General features: G+C 33.3%; 1 protein-coding gene across 5 annotated transcripts in view; it reads left to right on the top strand.

Annotated features, from left to right (window-relative positions):
- Positions 1-25023, top strand: part of SDK1 (sidekick cell adhesion molecule 1) — a 1240677-nt gene that overhangs the window by 869291 nt on the left and 346363 nt on the right. For all 5 annotated transcript variants that reach the window (XM_074200552.1, XM_074200555.1, XM_074200553.1 and 2 more), the window contains 2 exons: positions 1705-1881; positions 21721-21857. In XM_074200552.1, coding sequence (XP_074056653.1) covers positions 1705-1881; positions 21721-21857 — 314 coding nt within the window. The remainder of the gene's footprint in view (positions 1-1704; positions 1882-21720; positions 21858-25023) is intronic.

The raw sequence follows: 25023 nt of genomic DNA on the forward strand, positions 1-25023 counted from the left end.
AAGAGAAAAAAGTCACTTTGGGCTAAAAGAAATAAGAAATGTCCTCCACCAATGAAAATGTGCAACTTCTTGGAGTTTATAATCTTAGACAATTATCTGCAGATCTGAGTCACTGAATGACTTTGTCCTTGTCATAAGCAGGACTTGAACCCTGGTCCTCCTGACTTCCAAGTCAGTCCTCTGTAGTCCTATGTAACATTTCCCTTACTATAGGTAGTAAAATGAATAAAAGCATGATTTGATATTCTTCTTTGAAATTAATTGTCCTGATCAAGTTAGAAAATGACCAGAAGGGCTAACAGATTTTTGTGTACTATAGAAGCAAAGCGTTTCTCTGATTCTTACATTTAGAGGAGCAGGAACTCAGCTAGCTAGAGGAAAAAATGAGGCAAATATGAGCAAATGAGCATATGACAAAAATTACTCATTTATGTTGCCTGTCCATCCAGTTCTTTTTTCCAGCATGAAAAATATACCATGAATTAAATTTAGATACAAAAATGGTTAATAATGTTGAAAATTGGGGACAGAGAGCTTAAAATTACTCTGAAGAAAAACTGAGACTTAAAAGTATTAGAAATGCACATCAGGAAAAGAAAAGGATCAAATTGTTTTAAAATGTTTTTGCTGTGATTTCAGAAAGTAATGAGGATGGCTAAGTTTGTCTTTCTGCTTGTCTGAGAGTTAGCAGAGAATTCCCTTTGATTTTCAGGATATTATTGTAGCTTTTTGGATGCAATTAAACATACCCAGCTTGATCCTATGAATGAGAAGGGAGAAAATTAGCCACTTTGGACATCCATTAATGTTTTCTTGGTACTGGCTTGCATTGCACTGGAGGAACTAATTTATTCGGATACCATAGTTACCGGTAGGAGTGAAATCTCCTCCCCAAAGGAGCAATTTACTCATTTCTTTCTGGTAGAATCAGGCCCATTATGTCTCAGGGTAATTTCAGATAAGTAGTTTTGTAAATGTCTAGGCTCTGTGCATGTTAAAACTTTAAAGGATGGGGCATATTTTGGAAATCAAATCAATTAATTTTGAAAAAGTAAAACAGCACTTTCATCCCATGTGGCAATTCATATTGGTTCCTACCTATAGAGATCTGAAGACTGGACAGGCTCTTAATTGACTCTATATTTGAAAAGAAAATATGCTAAAATTACCATAGAAAAAGATTAAAAGAGAAGGAAATAAAATTTTAAGGGCAATTTGCTATAATGGTTAGATTTTAAGGAAAGCAGGTTTAGGAGATGTGATTTTTTTCCCCTTCAAAACTTATGTAGTTCTATTTAGGGGATTTTCCCCTCAATTATCCATAATACTTTTATGTGACCTCTCCTAAAGATTAATCTGCTTTTTCAAAAAGTCATCCCAGGTCAAACCAGTTGAATTCTACTTTTTCATTCTGGGGAACTTGTTGACTTTTCTTCATTTCTGATTATGAAATAAAAGAACTACCTGCAATTTAATTTTTATCCTCAATTTTATAATTTAGTTTAGGGGTATTTTTGTTATGTTTGGTTTTTTTATTTGTTTGTTTTTGTCCTTTACCACTTTGAATTAACTTTATCACCTTAGATAACTTATGGGGAAAGTAGCAAGAACAGTTCCTGGTTTTTAACCAGTCTTTCAAATCACTATTCTGTGTTTGGATATTTCTTTAACCTAATTAATATTTTGAAACATTTTTGCCCGCAGATATGTTTGGAAGAAGGATAACATCATCATAAATCCAACTACAAGTTCTAGAATCGTGGTAGAAAAAGACGGTTCTCTTCTCATTAGTCAGACGTGGTCAGGTGACATTGGTGACTACACCTGTGAGGTTATTTCTGATGGAGGGAATGATTCAAGAATGGCTCGATTGGAAGTGATGTGAGCATTGTATCTACTAAGCTTTGTCTAATGATATGCATTATTACATGTAATGATGGCTATTTTGAAGTTAGTTTCATTCTTTCTCTCCTTACATGTTCAATCAATTGCCAAACCTTGCTTTTCTACCTTCACAATGTTTCTTACCTCAGACCCCTAATCTCCACTCTTAGAGTTATTTTATTTTTTCTCAGTGTTAAAAATAGCTTTTATTAATACATCTTTGCAAAGAAGGATTACCTCTCTCAAGGGGAGAGGGGTTTAGAGTTATTTTCTACAGCCTCCTAATGGCTCTCCCTGCCTCTGCCTCAAGTCTGTCACTACTGTAGCACATTTTATACACCTCTGCTAAATTAATTTTATTGAAATACAAATCTGACTATATGACTTTGACTCAATCAACTTCCATGACTTCCTAGGATAAGAAACAGAGAAGCACAGACTGACAGCAGACCAATAAAGTAATTATTGAGAGCTTGCTATGTGCCAGACCTTGGCTAAAAAACTGGAAATTTAGTTGTAAGGGGAAAAAGTAGACCCTGACCTCAAAGAATCTACATTCTAGATTGAAGGCAACACTTGAGAATAAGTTGAAGGAAAAGGAGAGTGCTGGGAAATGGAGGGTGGTGCAGTGTGTAAAAATTCAGAATGTTTAAGATTAAAACTAAGACAGAAGTGAACTAGGATGGCCTTTAAATGGTATCCCTACATAGTAATTTATTAACTAGAGAGACTGTGATAGTGAGTTTTCCCAGGTTGAGAAGGCTGCTGAGGGGCAGAGGTAGAAAATGAGATAAGAAAAAATAAGAACATATGTGTACTCATATGTTTGTACACTTAAAACACATGCACAAACACATATGCATCAAAACACATATACAAATACACATATACAGACACAATTACATATACATCAAGACATGATGGGCCTTCTCTAGCTTTTAAAACTGTAGCAATCTGAACTCAACCTAGCTTTCCATCCTCACTGTACCTTATAGTCTTTTCTATACTCTTTGGTCTAATCAAATAGTTTCATCTATGAATTTGTTTTTATTTTATACTGGCTAAACAAAATATTATTGAGTAAATTAACTCTGATGATCATATTCCTACCTCTCATCTCCATGCCTTTGCACTGTTCACCCCAAGTGCCACTAATCAGTGATTTTTTGTTGACATTCATTTGTGTCCAATTCCTTGTGACCCTATGGAACCATAGCACACCAAAACTGTCCATGGAACAGATGTTCCACTGGACTGGTCTACCATTTCTTCTTCCAGTCTATTAAAGTAAACAAAGGTTAAGTGACTTGCCCAAAGTCACACAGCCAGTGAGTATCTATCATTGGACTTAGAATCAACTCTTCCTGACTCCAGACCCAAGGGTCTCTCTCCTGAGCCACCCAGCTGCCTCTTAGTAATAGAACCTCCTTACCTTTGCTTCAAAGAGTCCCTCTGGCTTTAAGATGCAATCTAAATATCCCCTTTTTCATGAATCTTTTCATGATTTTCTGGTGCTAGCATACTGCCACAAAACTAATACATGCATATATATCAGATAAGAATGTATTATATAAACTAATATTTATTTGATTCTTTGTATTTGTATCCCCAGGTACTGGCAAAATGCCTGACTTGCTGTGGGCACCTAATATTTATTTGATAGGTTGATTGATTGATTCTTAGCGTTCTGAATTATCATTTCATAGTTCATCAATCATGCTGAGTATCCATCTACTTAACAAAGTACACTTTAAAAATGCTTGAAATCTTCACTATAGAGTAGTTGACTTTTTTGTTTATTATAGATGTATTGATCAATTTTTTTTTCTTGTTAGGTCCTCCTCTCCCCTTTCCTCCCACCTTAAGCCCTTACTTGTAGGTCATAAAGCTTAAGTACACAGTACAGCCCTTCATTCTTCTGTCCTTTATTCATTTATTAGCTTCCCGCCCCAAGCTGTACCCTCCTAAGAATTGCTTCAAGGCACAAGTACAAAATTGAAACATGAAAATAGATGAAGCATAGCATTGCAGCAATTAGGACAGTAGTAAACAAAATTACATATTATAAACCATCACCTCTCAATTTTTTAAATGCCACCCTATTAGGAAAAGCTATTGTAAAAAGACTGGACTCTGCTGGGCCTTGAATCAAAAAGGAATTCTATACAGAAGTATCTTACAATAAAAAACATCTTCTCTCCTCATTCAAGGTGTATATGAGATTAACTAAGATATTTCAGGAGTCTTCCAGCTGTTTTCCATCATTCTGATGGTCATGACAACATCAACTATGTTAACTGACATTTATTTAGAACTTCAAGATTCCCAAAGAACCATCTTAATGACAACCCAGTTGTTGTCAAGTCATTTTCAGTTGTGTTTGACTCTTTGTGGTTCCATTTGAGGTTTTCTTGGAAGAGATAATGGAGTGATTTGCCATTTCCTTCTCCAGCTCATTTTACAAATGAAGAAACCGAGTAACAAAGGTTAAAGTGACTTGTCACATGGTCACACAGCTTGTAAGTTCCAAGTCCAATCAGTGCTCTATCTACTGCGTCATCAAGCTGCAATGAAGTAGCATTTTTATTCCAATTTTATAGATGAAGGAAAACTCTGAGAAATTAAATAACTTGTTCATGGTCATACTTCTGTAGAGCTTCAAGAATTTTAGAATTTTCAAGAATTTTTAGAATTCATCTTCCTCACAGCAACTATTTGAGAAAAGCTATAGGAGTATTAATATCTGCATATCAATAAATTGTATGTTTTGAGTCCTGATCCAGTTTTCCTGATATTATCATTCTGTCTTATCAACTACCTATAGTATTGTTTAAAAAAATAAAATGTGCCACATTGCCTTCTTCAAGGATAATATCAAAGCTGTCATTAATAGGAATCCCCAGCTAAATAATCATTAAAGCCAACCTGTCTGTTATGGGGTAACACATACTAAATCTGCCTTGGACATTTCCTAAATGTATGGCTCTGGACAAGTCACTTAACTTTCAGTCTGCTTTAGCCTCCTCATCTATAAAGTGAGAGTAATGAAATAATATATGTAAAAGGGTTTACAAATCTTAAATCACTACATAAATACTAGAGCTGATTTTTATTATTTGTTGCTGTTAGTTTTCTTAAAACTTTTAGAAAATATAAATGTTCTGATGCCCTGGACCAGGAGCTTTTCTATTTTCCAACAATATCCACTTGCCAGTTTACTCACTAACCATGAGGTGACATGCATCTCTTGTAGTCACCTCTTTCCCAAAAGTAGGAATATTTTCCTTTCCATTTACTAAAATAATTTCTCACCTGTTTTCTCATTTGTCATTGGCTATTTCATATTTTTAGCTAACTCCCAGAGCATACTAATAACTCTGACAGTGGATTCCTCTCTTCATAGCTATTATCCTCTCTCCTGTATTTTACTTTTGACTTCTTCCTTAGGAATTTTTCTCCATTATGTTAATATCTTAGAGCATAAGCAGTAAATTTACACAATGTTTTATGTTATTCATTTAAAAAAACTACCTTGGTACAATCTCAGATCATATGTCATTGATATCAAATAAATAAGAGTTAGCATTTCATAAAGACTCTGTCAGCAGAAACAAAATTGTACTCTTTCAATGTAATGCATTCTTTTCCTCAGTAATATTTTTATGTTCGACTGATTTACATACCCTCCCTACTATTTGCTTATTCAATTTCTTCTAAACAAAATACATTTTTAGTAAATGTTTGTTTCTAAGAAATGTAGTCCTTTTATTGCTAAAATACTTCATCTCTAAATATAGAAATATTTATAAGTTTGAGATGCTAACCAATTTATTGGCAGCTTAGCTTCCAGAATGATTTGGAAGACAACGTGATATCATACCCTTTAATGTGCTCCAAGGTTAATAAATCCTCCATGTTCCCATATCTGAATAAAATAAGGAAACTGGGGACCTCACTTGGGTATTCTTTTGGCCAAATCCAGTTGAAATCACCCTGTATCAGGAATGATGATAATGATAATAGCAATTTTTACTATTCATATTATTTTCCCATACATTATTTAACTACTGACTAACTTTTCCACAATCTGCTCAAATATAAAATGCTTAAAGCAGGGTTGTTCAGAAAATAACAAGGAATAAAAATCTCATTTTTTTTTTACTTGAATTGAACTTACACCTAAAATGGCATCCTTCTAAAATGCCTCAAAGATGATTTATTCTTGATATGTCTCCTCAACTTAATATAGACATTATGTTGCAAATATCAAAAGTAGCCTAAAAAAAGAGGAAATATGTTGACTTCTCATTGTTTGTTTTACCTATATCAAAGATACCTGTAACTATTCTCCATTCACATATGATATAAAGAAAAAGTTCATCCTTCTGTCTTGGTAGGAATTAGTGCTATTATAACTGAATATATAATGAACCTGGGATATTGTGAATTAATTTGGTCCTTAGGTAAATAATTGTGATGAGGTAGTGACCTGTGACTCTTTTTGAACCCAAGAGAACTTGTTGAAGCTTTGCAAAAGTGAAAGATTTAAGGAACCTAGAAGACCCATGGGAGTGGGGGAGAGGAAGAAGGGTAGTAACTGAGTATGTTGAAAGGTATAAATTTTTTTTAAGAAGAAAAGAACAAAGAATGAAGCAGCTGGAATGTAGGAAGGTAAGAGGGTAGAGGGAAAGTCAAGCCAATGAGAAGACACACTGGAAGGTTGGGTTTGGCTTTTAGGTTTTTCCATTCTAACCTAACATTTTCAACGTCACAGGTTTCTTGGGATGAGATTTGCTTGCTCTGTAATCCAACAGTTTTATTTTACCATCTCTCCCTTTAATTACTCGTTCTTCCAAAGGCCTGAAAGGGTGGTCAGCTCAGTATGTAGAGGAGCTCAAGGAAGACATCAAAAATTCTTGTTGATATCTTTTCAGTCAACTTCATTTCTCAATAAATCCCTCCCCTGTCCTCTCCTTAGAGACTCATTAATAAAGATTTCAGAAGAAAGGAAGATGAAATAAAAAGCAGTTTATCCAAAAACATCCATCAATTCCAATTGTATGTACCACGCTCCTTGTACTCCCTTTGCCAAGAAGGGAGGAAAGGAAATGCATTTTTGTATCTAAGAAGGAAACTTCATTATATTGATAATTATTTCATGATAAGTCATCATGTTAAATGGAAGGATAAAAGCTTCCTTTGGACAATAATTATCACCCATATTTCTCTGTGACTTTGAGATTTATGCATCTCTTTCCTCATAAGGGATTCATTTCTCAGTCTCTTGTCACCACTTAGAGGTGGTCATCTTAGTATTTTTACTCATATCTTATATGAACTCAGAGAGAAGAAGCAAGTTGCTCAGGGTCAAGTGGCTAGTAAATGACAGTGTCAGATATGAGCTCCACTTGTCCAATTTCAAAACCAGACTCTTTGCACTAGGGGACACCTGATTTTTAAGTATTGTCTAGTGTCAACAACTCTGCTGTTGTTCCAACTCTATCTAGGATATATGTGAGAGAAAGGGCATGATCACAGAAAGGTACAGAAATGGACCATAGAGGTGAAATGACCTGAGTAATGCACCATGGATGAATATGGCAGAGGATAACCAGAATTAGCTTTTGAAGAGGTAGCGGGAAGCTAAAGACAGAAACAGTGGAAAGGAATAACAAGGGAAAATGTTTCCTTTCTTCAAGGGGAGTCTACATAGGTGCTGGATGCAATCCTACACAGAGTCTGAATGAGGAGTGAGTAGGAGTGATGACAAGTCAGGTTGACATACAAAGAGATACAATTGCTGGTGGCATCAGCAAAGAGCTTTAAAGTAAAACAAAAACCAAACCAGAATTATGACATGTCTAAAATGTATAGTTTGAGTTACTCTTGTGGGGCTACGGTTTTGGGGTTTTAGGATGACAATCAGCCCCAGCTTGTTTCATACCATGGGACTACAACTTGACTCTGTTGCACCAGAAAACACAGAGCCAGTCAAGAAAAGAGAAAAAAGAACAAAAACCCCTATTAGAGCTAGGAGTGGGGAATATTAACCAGCTCTCTTCCTGTCTGAAGTCAGGCCTCCATGAGCTTTAAAGGTACCAGAGAACTATCCTTTACCTCATGGAGTGACACATAGGTAATGTTCTGTTCAATTCAGTAAGCATTTATTAGGTACCTAAAATGTGAAAAGTAGCAGATAGAGGGCTGACCTCAGAATCAGAAAGGCCTAGGTTCAAATTCCATTTTTGATGCCTATTAGGTATGATAGTTAACCTCTGCAAATGAAAGTGACAGAACAGGTACAGATCTTCACTGAAAAATAGAATTCCATATTGAGACTTGCTTACACTGATGAAGTAACAAATCTGGGAAAACACACATGTATGTACATGCATATACACATATACATGCTTGGTAGCTAGGTAATGAAGTAGATAGAGTGCTAACCCTGGAGCTAGGAAACCCTAGTTCAAATCTGATCTCAGACTAATTCTGTGATGCAGAGCAATTCACTTAATCTTGTGTGCCTCAGTTTACTCTGTAAAATGAGCTGGAGAAGGAAATGGCAAATCATTTTATTATCTCTGCCAAGAATCCCTTCCCAAAAACAGTTCTGAAAATTGGACTAGAATAAGACAACTAAATAATAATAAAAATCATTCACATGAACATAGATAATATAAGTACAAATAATATACATACAAATATATTCACATATACATATGTGTTCAGTATATGATAGCAATGGTCAAGGAACTTAAAATTGGAAAAAGCAATAGATCAATTACCAAATTCTGTGTTGGTTCAGCAAATGGAATGCCTGTGCTCCCTTTGTGGTTTCAGACAAAGTTAAGGCTAAGATGTGACATAATGACATTGAGAGGCTTTCCTAGGTATAACCATGTGTTGGGGTATTAGGACATGCTCACAGAGTGCATAAGATTTCCACAGCTCTGTGCACATCTGAGGTGTATTTTCCTTTAAGGAAGAGAAAAAGTTTACATGAGTCTGTTCCTTCTTTGGGAATTCATAGTACATATATATATATATATATATATATATATATATATATGTCTTTGATAGAGTGGAAAGACTATTCACTGGCTCAGAAATCAAAACTGAATTAAAATCCTGAACCTCAGTTTCCTTTTCTGTAAAAATAGGACTTGAGCCTTTAAGATCCCTTACACCCCTGCCGAACAAATTTACGATAATATTCTTTTATTCCCTTTCTTTTTAAACTACAAAAGAAGAGTCAAGAGAAGAAAATATATCATTTCACAGGTGACTAAAAACAGAAATTTTATATTACAGCAGAATTTTTTGGTATATTTATAGGAAGTCTGTTAATATTTGTTATTTAAGATTTCACCTGTGGCAACTGATAATTTCTCCAGTGTGCCTCAGAACCAAACACCTGCAAATTACTTAATTTCTAAAGTGAGATGGAACATAACAATTACAACTGATACAATAACTGAAAACAAATGAAGGTCATTCCATACAGATCCTTTCACCCAAATTTTCCTATTATCCCAACAGGTCTATCATTGGAATATTAGAATGAATTTGAATATTTTGCTTCAGTGAGAAGAGAAAGGGAAATGTGGCTGATCAGTTTTAGCTCTCTCTTTGGAAAGAGAGATTTCAGTAATTCCAAGTTATTTCATTATAACATACTTATGGAAATAGTTATTAGTTTGACATGACCAGAACTTTTCCCCAAGATTCAGATACTTAATGGTAGAGTGTGTCTTCCTTGCAAAGACTAACTTTCATGTCCCATTTCTATTTCAGTCCCTGTGTCCAGTCTCTTAATGCCCATTAGTCTTTCTCCCCCCCTCCCCCAAGGGATACATAATAGTGTCTCAAGAGGATCCACTCCCTCCTCTCCTAACTAACTTGGACCCATATTCAGAATATACTCTGCTCTGCTCTGTTACACCCTCACCCCCATCCCTGGTTGAATTTGCCCCAGGTACAAGAAGTCTTAACTATGGCTTTGCTTATGTTACTATAATAAATGTAGCATTTTAATATTACCTGATTATTTTGGCCTTATATCCCTAGCTAGTTAGTAAGCTCCTCTTTGTAAAGTAAGTTGACAACATATTTTTCTCTTTATTTTTCACAGTTATTGAAATAGTACTGAGCATTACCAAGTACTAAGTAAATTATTTTTGATTAATTGAGGTGTTGCTTAGAGTTTCATATAAGATTTCACCTCTCTTATGAAATCAATGAGTAATTCCTATGTATATGGAGTTCAGCAAAAGCCTAAATTATGTGGTTTATTGAAAAGTCCTGACCCTTAAAGGGGATTAGAAGAGTTAAAGACAGTTCTCAATAAATCCACTCTCAGCAAAACCTTAATAAAGTCTTAGCAATTTAGTAGATTTTTTAAAGTTATCAGGTCTTTAAACTGACCTCTCATCTTTAGAGAGAAGACATAGAAGATGAGTTTGAACTAGTCATCATTTGTGAGTTAAAGGGGCATTTTATAAAGAAATAGTGTATTTCATTGCTCTTGCCTTAGCAATTCACCCTGAGCTACAATTTTACTAATTACTTTTTCCTGAATCTTTTTTCAAAAATGTTTCTTCTAAATTCACCTAGTTTGCTCTCCTTCATAAATAAGTCATTTTGGTTAATTTTATTTTATAGTTTCATATATGACTTTCCCCCCTCTATTTCTCTCTAGCAAGTACCATCTAATTCAATGCTAGGGAATTTTTCCTAATATTTTTCTCTTGCACCTTCTTCATTTGTCATTATGTTTTTGTGTATCATTCTTTCTATCATTATATCTCCCAGACTTTTTATCTCCTTTCAGACTTTCTGGCAGGATGCCTAGCTGGAGGGGAAGCTAGATGGAATAGTGGATAGAACACTGACCTTGGAGTCAGGAGGACCTGATTTCAAATCTGGCCTCAGACACTTTATATTTACCTAGTTGTGTGACTTTGGGCAAGTCACTTAACCCCATTGCCTTGCAAAAAAAAAGCTTTAAAAAAAAGAATGCTTAGTTGAAATAGATTCATAATAGAACAAATCACAATTGACATATATATATATAGATATGAATATATAAATATATAGTGCTTTCTCAACAACAATGTAATGAGAGAAGTAGTACAAATATTCTCTTCCCAATTTGAAGTTGAGGAAACAAAGAATCGAATCAGAGAGGCTAAGTGACCTTCTCATCACCACAGAGTCAGTAAGAGTCAGTGTCAAGATTCATAGTCAAGAATTCCAGTTCAAGACCAAAATTTTCTATTGTGACATATGACATTTTAATATAGGGTAAATTCAGTTTCTGATATCTTTGAAAAATTAACTATTTCACATTGCTTATCCTATTATATGCCAAACTATTATTTTAATTATTGTGAATGTAGGTATAATATGCTAAAATTTACTACATAATAACTGCTTTCTGATCTTCTAAAATGAAATATATTGAATGCAGTTTTAATGTCTTTATGACATTTTTTCTAGCATTTATTTCTTTTGTTCTGATCTTTTAAAAATAAATACCTGGTTTCTACAATTTTGTTTCCATTATTTTTATACTCATCTGCTTCAGAAATTTTCCCATCTCTTCGCTTTTACCCAATAACTCAAATTACTTGAAATACCATTAAGTTGTTACTTCACCTTTTCCATTTTATTTCAAAATTCCTCCTCTATTTTTGAACTTTACTTTCCCCATCCAGATAACTATGTAGTTCAAAATCTTACCTCATCTTCCCAAGGTCTTAGCATAAGAAACATTCTTCTATGGCATCCTTTCCAAGGAGTTTTTCTTTAGTTTGTCCTCCATAATTATATATCCTTCCTATCTATTCTGGTCTGTTCTCCCATCTATGTTATTGATATATAGATAAATAAATAAACAGGTAGATAGAAAGTGGATGTGCAAATTAGGGGGTCTCTTCTATCCTTCTCCCTTTGAATGATCTTTCCATTTTGTTATCCTCTCTTTTTAAATAGAATGATTTGCTTCAAGAGGATTTAGGTCATGTAATACTAATTTAGTTTTATTTGTTTTCTGAATTGTTAAGATTCCTTTAATTTTTTGCTCCTTAGAGTCTTTTTGTCACCTGCTGAAAACAATAGAATGGACATGAAAAAAAGTCAATTCACCACATAATCCTATTTGTTTATTATACTTAATAAACATTCTTGTGTTTCTTATGTTTGGAGTTTTTAAGAAGCAACATATAGTGATTGGGTTTAGAATCTACCTCGGACATTTAAATTATGTAGCTCTCTGTAATTCACTTAACCTTTCTGGGGCTGTTTCTGAATTTATAAAATTAGGAGATTGGGATTCTGGATATCAGAAACCTATATAATCATTTTATCATGGGTGATTGGACTCAGCATTATAAGATTTTTTGGTGGAGGGAGAACATTACATCATGGGTTTTTCTTTTTGGAATATACAGGAATGTAAGTTACTATTTCATTTTTTTTTCAGATTACTCAAAGTCAAAAAGTAGTTTTCAATTTTTCAGTTTGCTTTTTCATAGCTGAAAACTTTGCCCTAAATATGTTGTTTGACATTGACATTCTAAAGTTTAACAGCTATATGCCTTGAGTTACTAGCTTGGTTTTCTTCTCTGACAAGGTTCTATAGATTCAATCAATAAGAGTTTTATTGTTTGTGTTCAAAAAGTCAGGTAATTTTCTTTACTTTTACCTTCACTCTGATATTCATTTTTTAAAAAAAAGATTTCTTTTTTTTCTGTGAGACTGATGATCTTTAAGTTATACTGAATATTTTATGTTCAAAATCATTTCAGCATATATAGGATTTGTGTTCCTTTAAAATTGCTATTCTTTGTTTTTTCTTCTACTAAATTTTTGTCTACTTCTATATTTTTGAGTTCCAGTTGTTACATTTTCTTTTTCATAATGGTAATATTTTGGAGAATTTTCCATTGTGAATTTGAAGTTGTCTACTTCGTTGTTTGTCTTCATTAATTCATATTTGAGAGCTTTATTTTCCAACTGAACTTCCATTCTAATGTCTTTCTTAAAAGTATATTTCTTATTTGAACCAATCTGGTGTCTCTTTGTGTTGTGCCATGACTTTTTATAAGTTCTCAGAACTTCATTTTCCATGGAAGGTGTTTGGTTTATTTTTTTTCATGTAATAATACTCATTTAAGCTAGCATGTTTTTTTTAAAATATTTTCTAAGTTTTCATTCTACTTTTTACTCATTCATGTTATGACTTTTCAGTGTTGGTTTATCTTCTTGGATAAAATACTTTCTTGAATGTTGTGTCTTTTAATTTCCCTCACCCCCACCCCTGTATTCCTAATAATTTGTCTCTGGTTTTCTTACGTCACCCTTTTTCTTCCTCCCTCCCCTACCCCTTTCACTGTTGTGACCTACTTTCTCTTGAAAACCTTTGAAGTTAGACATGTCTAGCCTTCTTCCCTTGTATTAAGTATATTGGGAGGGGGTAGTGGTGATGGGAGAAATATGTTTTAATCTTATCTCTATTATCCTTTTATGGTATATCTGTCAAATTAACTTATGAATTCAGCTTTGATTAATCCAAATTTGACACATTTCCTTCTTTGAGTGTATCAGGTCTGAGGGATATGAGGAATATATTTAATCCATCATTTTGTAATCATGTGACCAGGATTATCACTACAAACATCATTTTATAAGTGGGTAATAATGGAAAACTTGATGATAAAATAATCAAAATAGTTTTCATGTGTTTTTGTTCAATTAATTGACAATCATTTATCAATTGTCAAACAAATGTCTATAGATTGACAAGCAAATATTCTTTTTGATATAATGGACCTCTTTGACAGTTTGGTGAAGCCTGTGGACCTCTTCTCAGAAGAATATTTTAAAATGGAAAAAAGTAAATATATATATAAGATTACACAGGAATCCAATTGCATTGACATATTTAACACCATATATATGTATATAATATATATATATATATATATATTTAAATTACAGATTTTTAGATTAAGAGCTTCTGGTCTAGGCTTATTTGCCTCTACATTGTCTCCACAGACTGTTGTGCTTTTTTAGGTACATGTACGTTAGGGACAGCTAGGTGATACAATGGATATAGTTGGAGTTCTACCGGAGTTCAAATCCAATCTTAGATACTTTACATTTCCTAGCTGTGTGACCTTGGGCAAGTCACTTAACCCTGACTACCTATCATCAGGAACATTTCCATTTGCCCTGATTCATATCTTACCACTGACCCAAATGAATCTGGAGGAGAAAGTGAGGCTGATGACTCAGCACAGCACCCCCTCACTCAAATTCAATTCATATGCTTGTCATGTCATCACCTCCCTGATGTCATGATCCTCTTTGAGAACAAAGGACAAACATCATCTGTTTTCAAATATTTTCCTTTTTTCTGATTGTCATACTATTAATAAACATACTTGACATTTTGCCTGCCTCTGGTAGAATCACTGTGTCACAATTGAACTTGTTGCTACCATTCTCCTACTGGTAAAGAAACCAAAATTAATCATAGAATCTCAAGGTTAGAAAGGAACTTGAGGGTCATATACTTCAACCAATAGTTGAGTAAAATTCAAGTTTCCAGTCTCTGAAGAACTTCCCAAGGGAGACCATTCCACTTTTGCCTGAGTTCTGATTAAATATTTTTTTTTCTTACATGGGACTGAAAATTATCTTTCTGTAACTTCCACCCATTGCTCTCAGTTATTTATTATCTTCTGAGGCTAAACAGAATTCTAAATTATTCCATATTATAGCATTTGAAGTACTTGAAGACAATAATTGAATCCTTCCCATAATCTCTTTTTCAGTTAAACATCCAAAATTTCTCTAATTGATATTCCTGTTACAAAATCTAAAGACTTCCTCCCAGCCTGATCACCCCTCTCTATATGCACTTGACCTTGTTAATATCCTTCCTAAATTGTAGTATTCAGATCTACACATGGTATTCCAAATATGAACATATTTTGGGGGGAACCTCAATGTCACTTTGTTGACTCATTAATTTTGCAGGCTACCAAAATCTTTAGATCATTTCTACTTAAGTGTTGCCTATCCACTCATATCCCATACTAGCAAAATTAATTTATTTGAACCTAAGTATACTACATTTAAAATTGCATCTTATAGATTTGGCCCCTTTTTTTCCTAGTCCATCCAGATCTTCTTTCTTCCTAAGTCTGTGATCAAATATATTGACTTCCCTCCCCCAATTCATTGTCATCTTCAAATCTAATAAATATGTCATCTCTTTCTTCTCAGGTCATTAATAAAAATAAAGACATGGTCAACTCTACTCTTAAAACCTTTGCATTAATATCAACTCATAACTAATTACTTTTGGAGTCTGGGCATTCAAACAGTTCTGAATCAATTTAAATTTACCCATATTCCTCTATTTTGTCCAAAAGCACACCATGAAAGGTAGTTATCATGTATATGTTTTAAATTTAGATAGTGACATCTCTAATATTTCTGTGATCTTACAGTCTAGTAATACTGTTAAAAAAGGAAACAGGGATGATCCTATGCCAAAGTTCAGTACATTCAGGGTTTAAGGAACAGATCTATTGCTCACAGGCTCACCACAGATTCCCAGTACTTAATAATTTTTAAAAAAAGGATTTAATTTGAAGTTATAACTTCCATCAGGTCTTACATAGGTCCCTGAATGTTGATCTTTGGGGTACGTGAATTTGCAACCAGAAATGAAATGTCTTTAATCTTTCTGTTCTGAGGTCAATTTTGATTGATTTACTTCCTCCTTTGGTGCTAACATCTCTTATAGTTTCACTAGAGGAAAAAGTGTCTACATGTCAACTATTTCAGATTCCTTGTTATCGTGGTAATTCCTCAATTTCCTAGACTACCAGGAGGCATGGGCTTCTTCCCTCCTTTTAGTCAAGCAAGGACAGACATAATTCAATAATTTTAATAATGTTAAATGATAGGATATACTTATATTAAGAGTAATTGCATGAACCAAACTCTATGCAGGATCTTTAACAAAATATATACTAGATATTTTTATCAATGAAAAATAAAATGGAATGTAAAACTGATTAGAAAATAGCATATACATAAACATAAGAGCATATGAAAATAAGTCATTGTTAAAAATAGGATGCAGGAAAAAGCAAAGCTTGTATAACCACTTTTTAAAAAAAAATATTTTTTTCCGATTACATATAAAGATAGTTTTCAACATTCATTTTTGTTTTTATTTCTAAGATTTTGGGTTCTATATTTTTATCACTCTCTTCCCTTCCAAATAAATTTGATATATATTATTCATGTATAGTCATATTTAACATATTTCCACATTAGTCATGTTGTGAAAGAATCAGAACAAAAGGGTATAAAAAACCATGAGAAAGAAAAATCAAAATTTTAAAAAGCAAAAATTATCTGATCACTTCTTGACAGGTATAGGCATCAATTGGTCTGTTCATGACCTAAGTACAGTTTTGTCTCACTGAGACAGACTTCTACTCTGGGAATATAATATACAGAATATATTCCAAATTAAGCCATTTGATTTTTTCCAATCCTGCAAAATCCTTCCTATTGTCCACAATTTCAATTTTAGTCATCTTGACTGAGTAAAAATCTATTAAGCACCTTGACGTTTAAAATTGCCTGCTTGAAACTGAGGATACAAATTTAAAAACAAAGCTTCTCCTGCCCAAGCAAGGACTATATTCTGCTGTGTACAGTATGTACCACTATATATAAATAAAAAGTAATTTTAGAATGGAGAGAGTCTACTAATTATGGGAACTAGAGTAATGGAAGTCTTAATGAAGGAGGGTTCTACCTTAGCTGAACCTTGAAGATTTCTGACAGGTGAAGGTAAGGAGAGGAATGTGTTTAAGAGCTGAAGATGGCCTCTTTGAGTTTATGGAGGTGAGAGGTAGTATGTGGAATTCAAGCAACAGGCAGCAGTCTAGTTGGACTTAGCTAAAGAATATGTGAAAGGAAGGAATGTGCAATAAGTTGGAAGCATTGAAAGAAAGCATATTGTGGCAGATCTTAAATATCTGACAGTGACACTTGTACCATAGTATTCTACTTATCCTTTCTGTGAATTACTTGAAATTATCTCTCTAAAAATCTAGAATTTCTGTTGCACTATGCTATTTTCTTCTTTATCATGCATTCTAAAATAGAAAGGTGACTTTCCTCCCAAGGTTTCTATCATTACAAATTCAACAACAATTTCCTCCTAATTGATCCAAATTTGTCCACACTGTGGCAGTTCTTTGTCACTTCCTCCACTTTTGAAGGATAGTCAATTTGTGTAAGGGTCTTTTCAAAGAGCATAGCTCTTGGCCTCTTACACATATATTCCAAATAATCAGACTTGCCAAGTAAATGATCTCTGGATAAACTGACATTAGTGCATAAACTATAAATTATTTTGTACTTTGGTATTCCTCAATGAAATTGGACAATTTTAGCTAAATTGTGACCCCTTTTTTTAGCCTGAAAAAAAGAATTATCTAAAATCTTATTGAGTCTTATGTATAGGAATTCAAGATTCTCTAGCTTGGAAGATGGTGAAGTACCTGATAGAATCAAATTAGACCTGGAATAATTCACTCAGTGAATAACTACTTGAGTAAAAAAACCATTGCACTATTCACAATTATGGTGTACATACTTTAGGACCCAGAGGCAAAATCTCTACATTTCCATGAATGACCTTTTTCAATCCTTATAATTTGTAATATGGAAAACTTGGTGAACTTCTTGACATAAGAAATAGATGTCATAATCTGCTTTTACCCTGTTTATCAATCAGTGCACAAACATTTAAATGCCCATTTGGTACCAATCCTGTTTCTTACTTTTTCCTCACAATTCAACAAAGCTCCATTTGAGTTCATCTCACTGCTCCCACAAAATGTTCTTATTTTGTATCCTTAGGGATGATTACCCTTTATGGTAAGAATGATTTGTCTAAACCATCTCTACCATCTCTAAAACCATGATTTTAACAAAACAATAATAATAATAATAATTATTATTATTATTATAGCTAGCATTTATATAGTGCTTTTAGGTTTGCAAATTACTTTACAAAAATTACCTCATGTTATCCTTACAACATTATAGTTATTATTGTAGAAAATTAGTACATTTTTTCATCTTTTGATATAAATAAAAGAAATTATTTTAAGACTTTATCTAATATTCTGATGCAAAATTTTGGTCTTTGTTGCTGTTGTGGTCCCCAGTGCTTGAAGTGAAGTCCTAGTTTTCTTTAATCATTCTCTTAGGTAGATGGGAGATTAAAAATGTGTTTAAGGGGCAGCTAGGTGGCACAGTGGATAGAGCACCGGCCCTGGAGCAGGAGAATCTGAGTTCAAATCTGGCCTCAGACACTTAATAATTACTTAGCTGTGTGGCCTTGGGCAAGCCACTTAACCCCATTGCCTAGCAAAAACCTAAAAAAAATGTGTTTAAGGAACAGAATATGGTTAACACCCTCCCCATGGAAAGGACTTCTTTTGGGTTCTGAGATGTAGATAGAAGGCTAACCTTGGTGTCCCATGAGCTACTGCAATTTTAGGCAAGCATTCAGGTAAACTACTAACCAAGGAGTATGAAAAGTCCCCTACAAGTGGGCAGCTAGGTGGCAAAGTGGATAGAGCACCTTCCCTGGAGTCAGGAGGACCTGGATTCAAATCTGGCCTCAGACACTTAATAATTGCCCAGCTGTGTGGTCTTGGGTAAGTCACTCTTAACATCATTGACTTAAAATTTTAAAAAGTCCTCTACATTCTATCCTTGTCTTTATCACTATGTCTCTAAGAATTAGTTTATGATATTGTTATTAATAGTATTTTATTAATATATAATATTAATTATTAATATAGCATTATATTATATAGTATGATGTCTTATTAATATTAATAAATAATATATTTGCTAGAAGATGATAGTTTACAGAAAACTGTTATTAACAGTCCTAATACTTCTTAGAATTCACTTTCACTTAACCAAATATTACTCTGCTGTTGAGGTCTAACTCAATCCTCTTTCCTTCCCTAGATCCTTCATGACTACTTAATTCCTCAGCTCCAACTCTTTTAGCACTTATTGTCAACCTGAGATCATATACTACTTTGGATTGTTACTTTCTTATGTGTGTACAATTTTTATCATCCAGTTTGGACCATAAATTCCTAGAAAGCAGAGATCATTCTTCAAACTTACGTTGTATACTTGGAAGAAGAAGTTTTAAGGGCACTATTTATTAAACTTGATTCCAGAAAGTGCTCTATACAGACTTTCTAGAATTTTTCTCTCTTTCTACCTATCCACATCCTACCCCTCCTTAAAGATCTCCCTCAAATCCAGCTTTTCTATCCCTTATAATATCCCATGTAATTGTATACACTGGAGAGATGTTAGGGTAATACTTTTTTTACTAAATTCATTCAATACTAAATTCAGTCAACAAATTGAACTACTGTGTGCAAGATATAGTCCTTCATGGAATTCATGGATGAATGAATGAGGGATCAGATGTCATTGAACTCATTCAAGAAGTATTTCTTAAGCACTTCCAAAATTGCTAGAGGAATAAAGAAACAAATTAAGGCATGATGCAGTACACTTTACCTGTGAAAACTTACATGAGAGAAATGGTATTAAAGTTATCTAAGATCTATATGATCAAAAATAGGATGAACCAAGTCACATAATAAGAGTGAAAAACAATTGGCAGAAAGCTCAAATAGTGCTTTGGTACCTCAAAGATTTCAAATTACAAAAAGCATGTATTGTGTGGATTCTATATGAAGGATTTGCGTGAAAAATATGAACAAGAATCACATGGGATCAGAATGCACAGGAAATTTGCAGCAGGATCCTTAAAGGAGAGACTATCATTTACAGAACTTTCAAACTACCAAATTAGTGTGATAATCCCTCTTGAACTGCTTTGCTAACAATCATTAATGCATTTATGAGTCCAAATTGCTTCTATTCTCCCTTAGTGAAGACATTTTTTCAATTGCCATTTGCCCCCTATTTTTTAAAGACTCATTTAAATGTTCAAACCTATATACATGATTATAAATCTCTGTACAAGGACTTAGGTCTCAAAACATTATATATTTTTTCATGATGATGATACTACACAGTAAAGGAAACTGGAACTATATACTTGATCAGCTTCTATAGGAAGTGAAAACATCTCTTATGTAGACAAAGTGTCCCTGAATATTAACTGCTAGTTTCTTCAAATTTATGCTCATGGAATTATCAAGTTACATGGTTTAATAGAAGTTCTTATTTAATATATATTTAGCAGGGATATACATATATATATATATATTGTTTATTTCTAATTTGAGTTCAGCTGTTACTTCTTCTGTAATTTTAATTTTGTTATGTTGAAGTTGAAACTGATTTATATTGGAAAATAATAGAAAAACCAATACAAGAGAAGTAGAATAAATATTTTTTCTTCTACCATGTTCTTTACCTTGGGCTCAAACAGACATCTTGGAAAGATTAGATTATTGAAGAGCTCAAATAGAAATGAGTTCTTTTTCTGATTTAAAAGTAATTCATGATCAAAGAAATAAAAAAGAAGATAGCTCAAGCTCAAATTTTGAAAATTTTATTAAAGTCTTTATATTAGAATGCCATAGAAGTAATTTACATGTGTTAGAGGGTATTGTGTTTCATAGGTAAATCTAACCATGTAGAACTTAATATATTTAAAAGGATAATGAGTATATTTTTAATTAAGGAATAAAGTGTAATTATGACTTCTTGCTCTGACCTGTGTGGGTCAGCAATAATTGATGTCTGGGAGAGAATCAAAGACTGGTTAGTAGATGGAATAGGTCAGACTCAGAGAACCTCTTCTACTGTTACAGCTGGGGAACATTTAGTTAAGATGCAGCAGCCCAAAACAACTATTAACAGAGTCTTGCTCCCATATTTATAAAATGTAAAGGTTTAATACTGGACTTGGACTGGTTGTGTTTTTTGTCCTGTAATTTTTGGACTCACAAGAGCAGTGACTAATAAAAAGTGTACAATTGATATATGCCACCCATTCCCTAGTAAATCTAAGATAAATTCTTTCTTAAGAGGAACATTTATTCTTAGAATTTATACATTTTAATTGTACTTCAGATTTATAACATTTCTTATTGGTTTACTGTTTCAGTCAGTATTTTAACTGTATTTTCTACTTGAATTCTTTCCCCTAAAACTCCATTATCCAAGAGAAAAAAACCATCCAATGACAGCATTACCTCTCATCTGTCAATAAATCCAACAACTCTGTTACCTGAGAATAAATATGGTAATTTTGATGAGCAACTTTATATGGTTAGTGTCATGTTTTCTGCTCACCTGAGTATGAAAAATTTTATATTAAATCATGCCTCCCACTTTTTTTACTGTATGTGTATATGGTTCACTGCTGTTGTTTTATTAGTATCTAGGTGAAAAAAATATTGACTAAATCATTAATTTTAGAAAGATATTGGAATATTGACTTTTTCCACATTAAATAACAATAACATTAGATGTTAGTTTACCTGCTTTAGAAACTTCAACACCAATTTTATCTTATATAGGACATAAAATTGTGAATAGTGCAATTTTTAAAAAGGGGCATTGCTTTTTAGACAAAGTATCATGCATTTATGGGCATCTTTTTTTTCATTGTGACATACTAGTTCTACCTAAACTAAGTTGGTAAATGAACAGTTCATTGCTTCTGATATGTTTGTGTGTGTGTGTTTCCTTTTTTTTTTTTTCATTTTTAAGTGAACTGCCTCATTCACCTCAAAACCTCCTGGCTAGCCTGAATTCTTCCCACAACCGAACTGTGATGCTCTCCTGGGTTCGACCCTTTGATGGAAATAGTCCTGTGCTTTATTACATTGTGGAGCTGTCTGAGAACAGTAAGTAGAGGAAACAATTGCCACCTTGGAAAATGATTAGAATTCTTTTTGAGTTTTTTAAATCCTTAATCTTTACCATAGATTGTAAACCTAGGAACAAAGGACAAGATATTGCTCTCCTTCAAGTTCCTAAATTAAACAGATAGCCATTGTTTAAAAAAAGATAAAAAGAGATCACTGTAACTGTAAAACGAAACAGAGAAAATAGCAACAGGAAGGGATAAAAATCAGACAATGGACAGAGTTGAGCCTCAGCATGATTGTCATCTGTCCAGTTCTGTTTTTTTTTTTCCAAAACAAAACTCCTAACATAGGTAAAAACCATGAAAGGAAAAAGAAAAAGATATGTAACACCATGATCCTTCGGCATGTCTCTGGAAAATGAGAGTCATTGGGGAGTTTCCTTGTACATATTCTACTCTTTTAAATGCCAGAAGAATTACCAAGGAGACAAAAAGACTATTGCTAAATGTTGAAAATATTCATTAAAATAATCCTCTTTTGGAGAAGTAGAAGAATTTTTGTGGATTTTATTTATCTAGACTATTCATGCCTACAATTACCAAGGATAAACTGAGAGATGACTGCAAACTATTTGTAGAGTCTAGCTAATGAATGACTAGTTGATGGTACTAAATAATAATAATAATAATAATGATTTTGATGATGATGATGATAAAGATCTTTATGACTTCATTGAACTATTAAAAGCTAATAAATAACAAAGCTCATGAAGCTCTTTGAAATTTACAAAGTACTTTTCTTGCAACAACCATAATGGATGGGGAATACATGTATAATGATCCCAATTATACATATAAGGGACCCCAGATAGAATGGTCCAGTGGCTTGTACATAGTCAACTAGTGAATATAAAAATCAAGACTCAGACCCAGGCTATCTAACTTTAGACCCAGTACTCTTCCCACTATACCAGAATGCATTATCTGAATGTTTGCAGGAATATTACTCTTTAAACAAAAATTCAGTGGCACTCTTACTATTAAATACATCTAATTTTTTTAAATAAATACTTGCTAATAATAGAAACAAATCATTGTTGTTGTTGTTGTTGTTGTTCAGTTATTTTAGTCATATCTGGCTCTTCATGACCCCATTTGGAATTTTCTTGGCAGATACTGAAGTGGTTTGCCATTTCCTTCTCCACTTCATTTTACAGAAGAGAAACCTAAAGCAAATAGGATTAAATGACTTGCCTAGAGTCACACAACTTCTAAATGTCTGAGGCCAGTTTTAAACTAAGGAGAATCAACCCAGCACTCTATCGACTGTTCTACCTCACTGTCCTAGAACTAAATTACTACTACTATTAAATAAATATTTAACCCTACCGTAAATTTTAGATCAGTATTATTCTAAATCTAATAATATTATAAATGACTCACCTATTAAGCTAGATATCATTATTTGCTATTGATAAGTGTTTTATACTTGAAAATAATATGGGGATGGTATTATTTACCTTATAAATTACTTCACAAAGTCATTTAAGGTGGTGCAATAGATAGAGCACTAGTCCTGGCATCAGAAGGACCTGAGTACAAATCCAGACTCAGACACTTAATAATTACCTAGCTGTGTGAACTTGGACTAGTCATTTAATCCCATTCCCTTGCAAAAACAAAAAAAAAATGTTGAAAATAAGTTACTTCCCAACAATTTTCCTTTTCCTAATAAAATTGGGAAAACTGGAAAGGAAATTTGGAAGCATATTGTTGAACACTTTACATTAAGGAACCTCTAATTTTTACTTTATTCAGTAGTCAATAGTAGTTAACAAATCCCGTTAAATTGTTGAATTCAGGATTGTCATGATTATCAATAGTGTTTTAGGAAGATTAATTGGCTAGTTGTGTAAAGAATGGCTCATATATAGAAACACTATATTACCTGTCAAGCTGTTACAAAGCCAAGAAGAAATGAGGACCTAAACCATATCCCCAATGAATGACAAAAGTAGGTATGAGAGATATTTCAGGGGAGAATTAACAAAACTCAACTGATTGGATATCATGGAATGAAAGACAATGAAGAGTCAAAAACGAATTCAGTTCTTAAAATTAAAAGAGATATGGAATATATCCTATCTGTGACACTAGTTTTATGATATGGGCAAACCATTTATTAGGCTCCTTGATTTTAAATGAGTTAGATTAGTGTGATGGTCAACAACTGAGACAAGGTGTATAAAACTATAGAATGTTGAGTAAACTTTTATGTGTTTTACAGTGTCATCTATCATCATATCAGCAGCAGCAGCACTCTGTCTCAGAGGTTATATTCCTGTTTAACTGGGAGGATAAAAGAGAGAAATTAGGAATAAGGAAGATTTAGGGGACAGACACACAGGACACTGAGACCAATATATGCAAATTATAAATATCCTGTAATGTTTAAGGTTTTTTTCCTTTAGGCTATAGCCCAAGGACCATCTTCTTTACAAAGCCCTTCATAATCCCCCAACTATAGTTATCTTCCCTTTAAAAATAAGAATTTTTAATCTTTTTGGTTTTGTCATGAATCTCTTTGCAATATAGTGAAGTCTAAGAACCTCTTCCCAAATAAAGCTTCCAAATACATGAAATAAAATTACAGTATTACAAAGGAAACCAATCATATTGAAGTAGAATCATCAAAATCTTAAAAGCAAGTTCATGGATCCCAGGTTAAAAATAGCTCCTATAAGACAACCTTGTATTTAACATTTTTGTATATATTTTAATTTATTAACTTTATATTTATTTGATATATATTTTCTATGTGTACTTCCCTTTCCCCATTATAGTGGTAGTTCATTGCAAGAAGGAATTATCTCAACCTCTATACTTGTATACACTGTATGAATCATAGTGTGTGACATATGGGGGAAGGAAAGAGAAAGGAATAAGCATTTTAGACACCTACTATGTTCCAGACATTGTACCCAAACTTTACAAATCTTGTCTTATTTGAACATAAGAACAACCCTGAGAGAAGGAAGTGTTCTCCCCATTTTGTAACTGAGGAAACTGAAGGAAAAAGAGATTAAATGGCCTAATCAAAGAATCATAGCTGGTAAGTATTGGGGGGTGAGATTCAGTCCCTCACCTTCCTAGCACCTAACCACCATACTAACTACTCAGCAGACACAAGAGAGTCTCAATGT

This window comes from Macrotis lagotis, chromosome X (genome assembly GCF_037893015.1).
Source record: "Macrotis lagotis isolate mMagLag1 chromosome X, bilby.v1.9.chrom.fasta, whole genome shotgun sequence".
Classification (NCBI taxonomy): domain Eukaryota; kingdom Metazoa; phylum Chordata; class Mammalia; order Peramelemorphia; family Peramelidae; genus Macrotis; species Macrotis lagotis.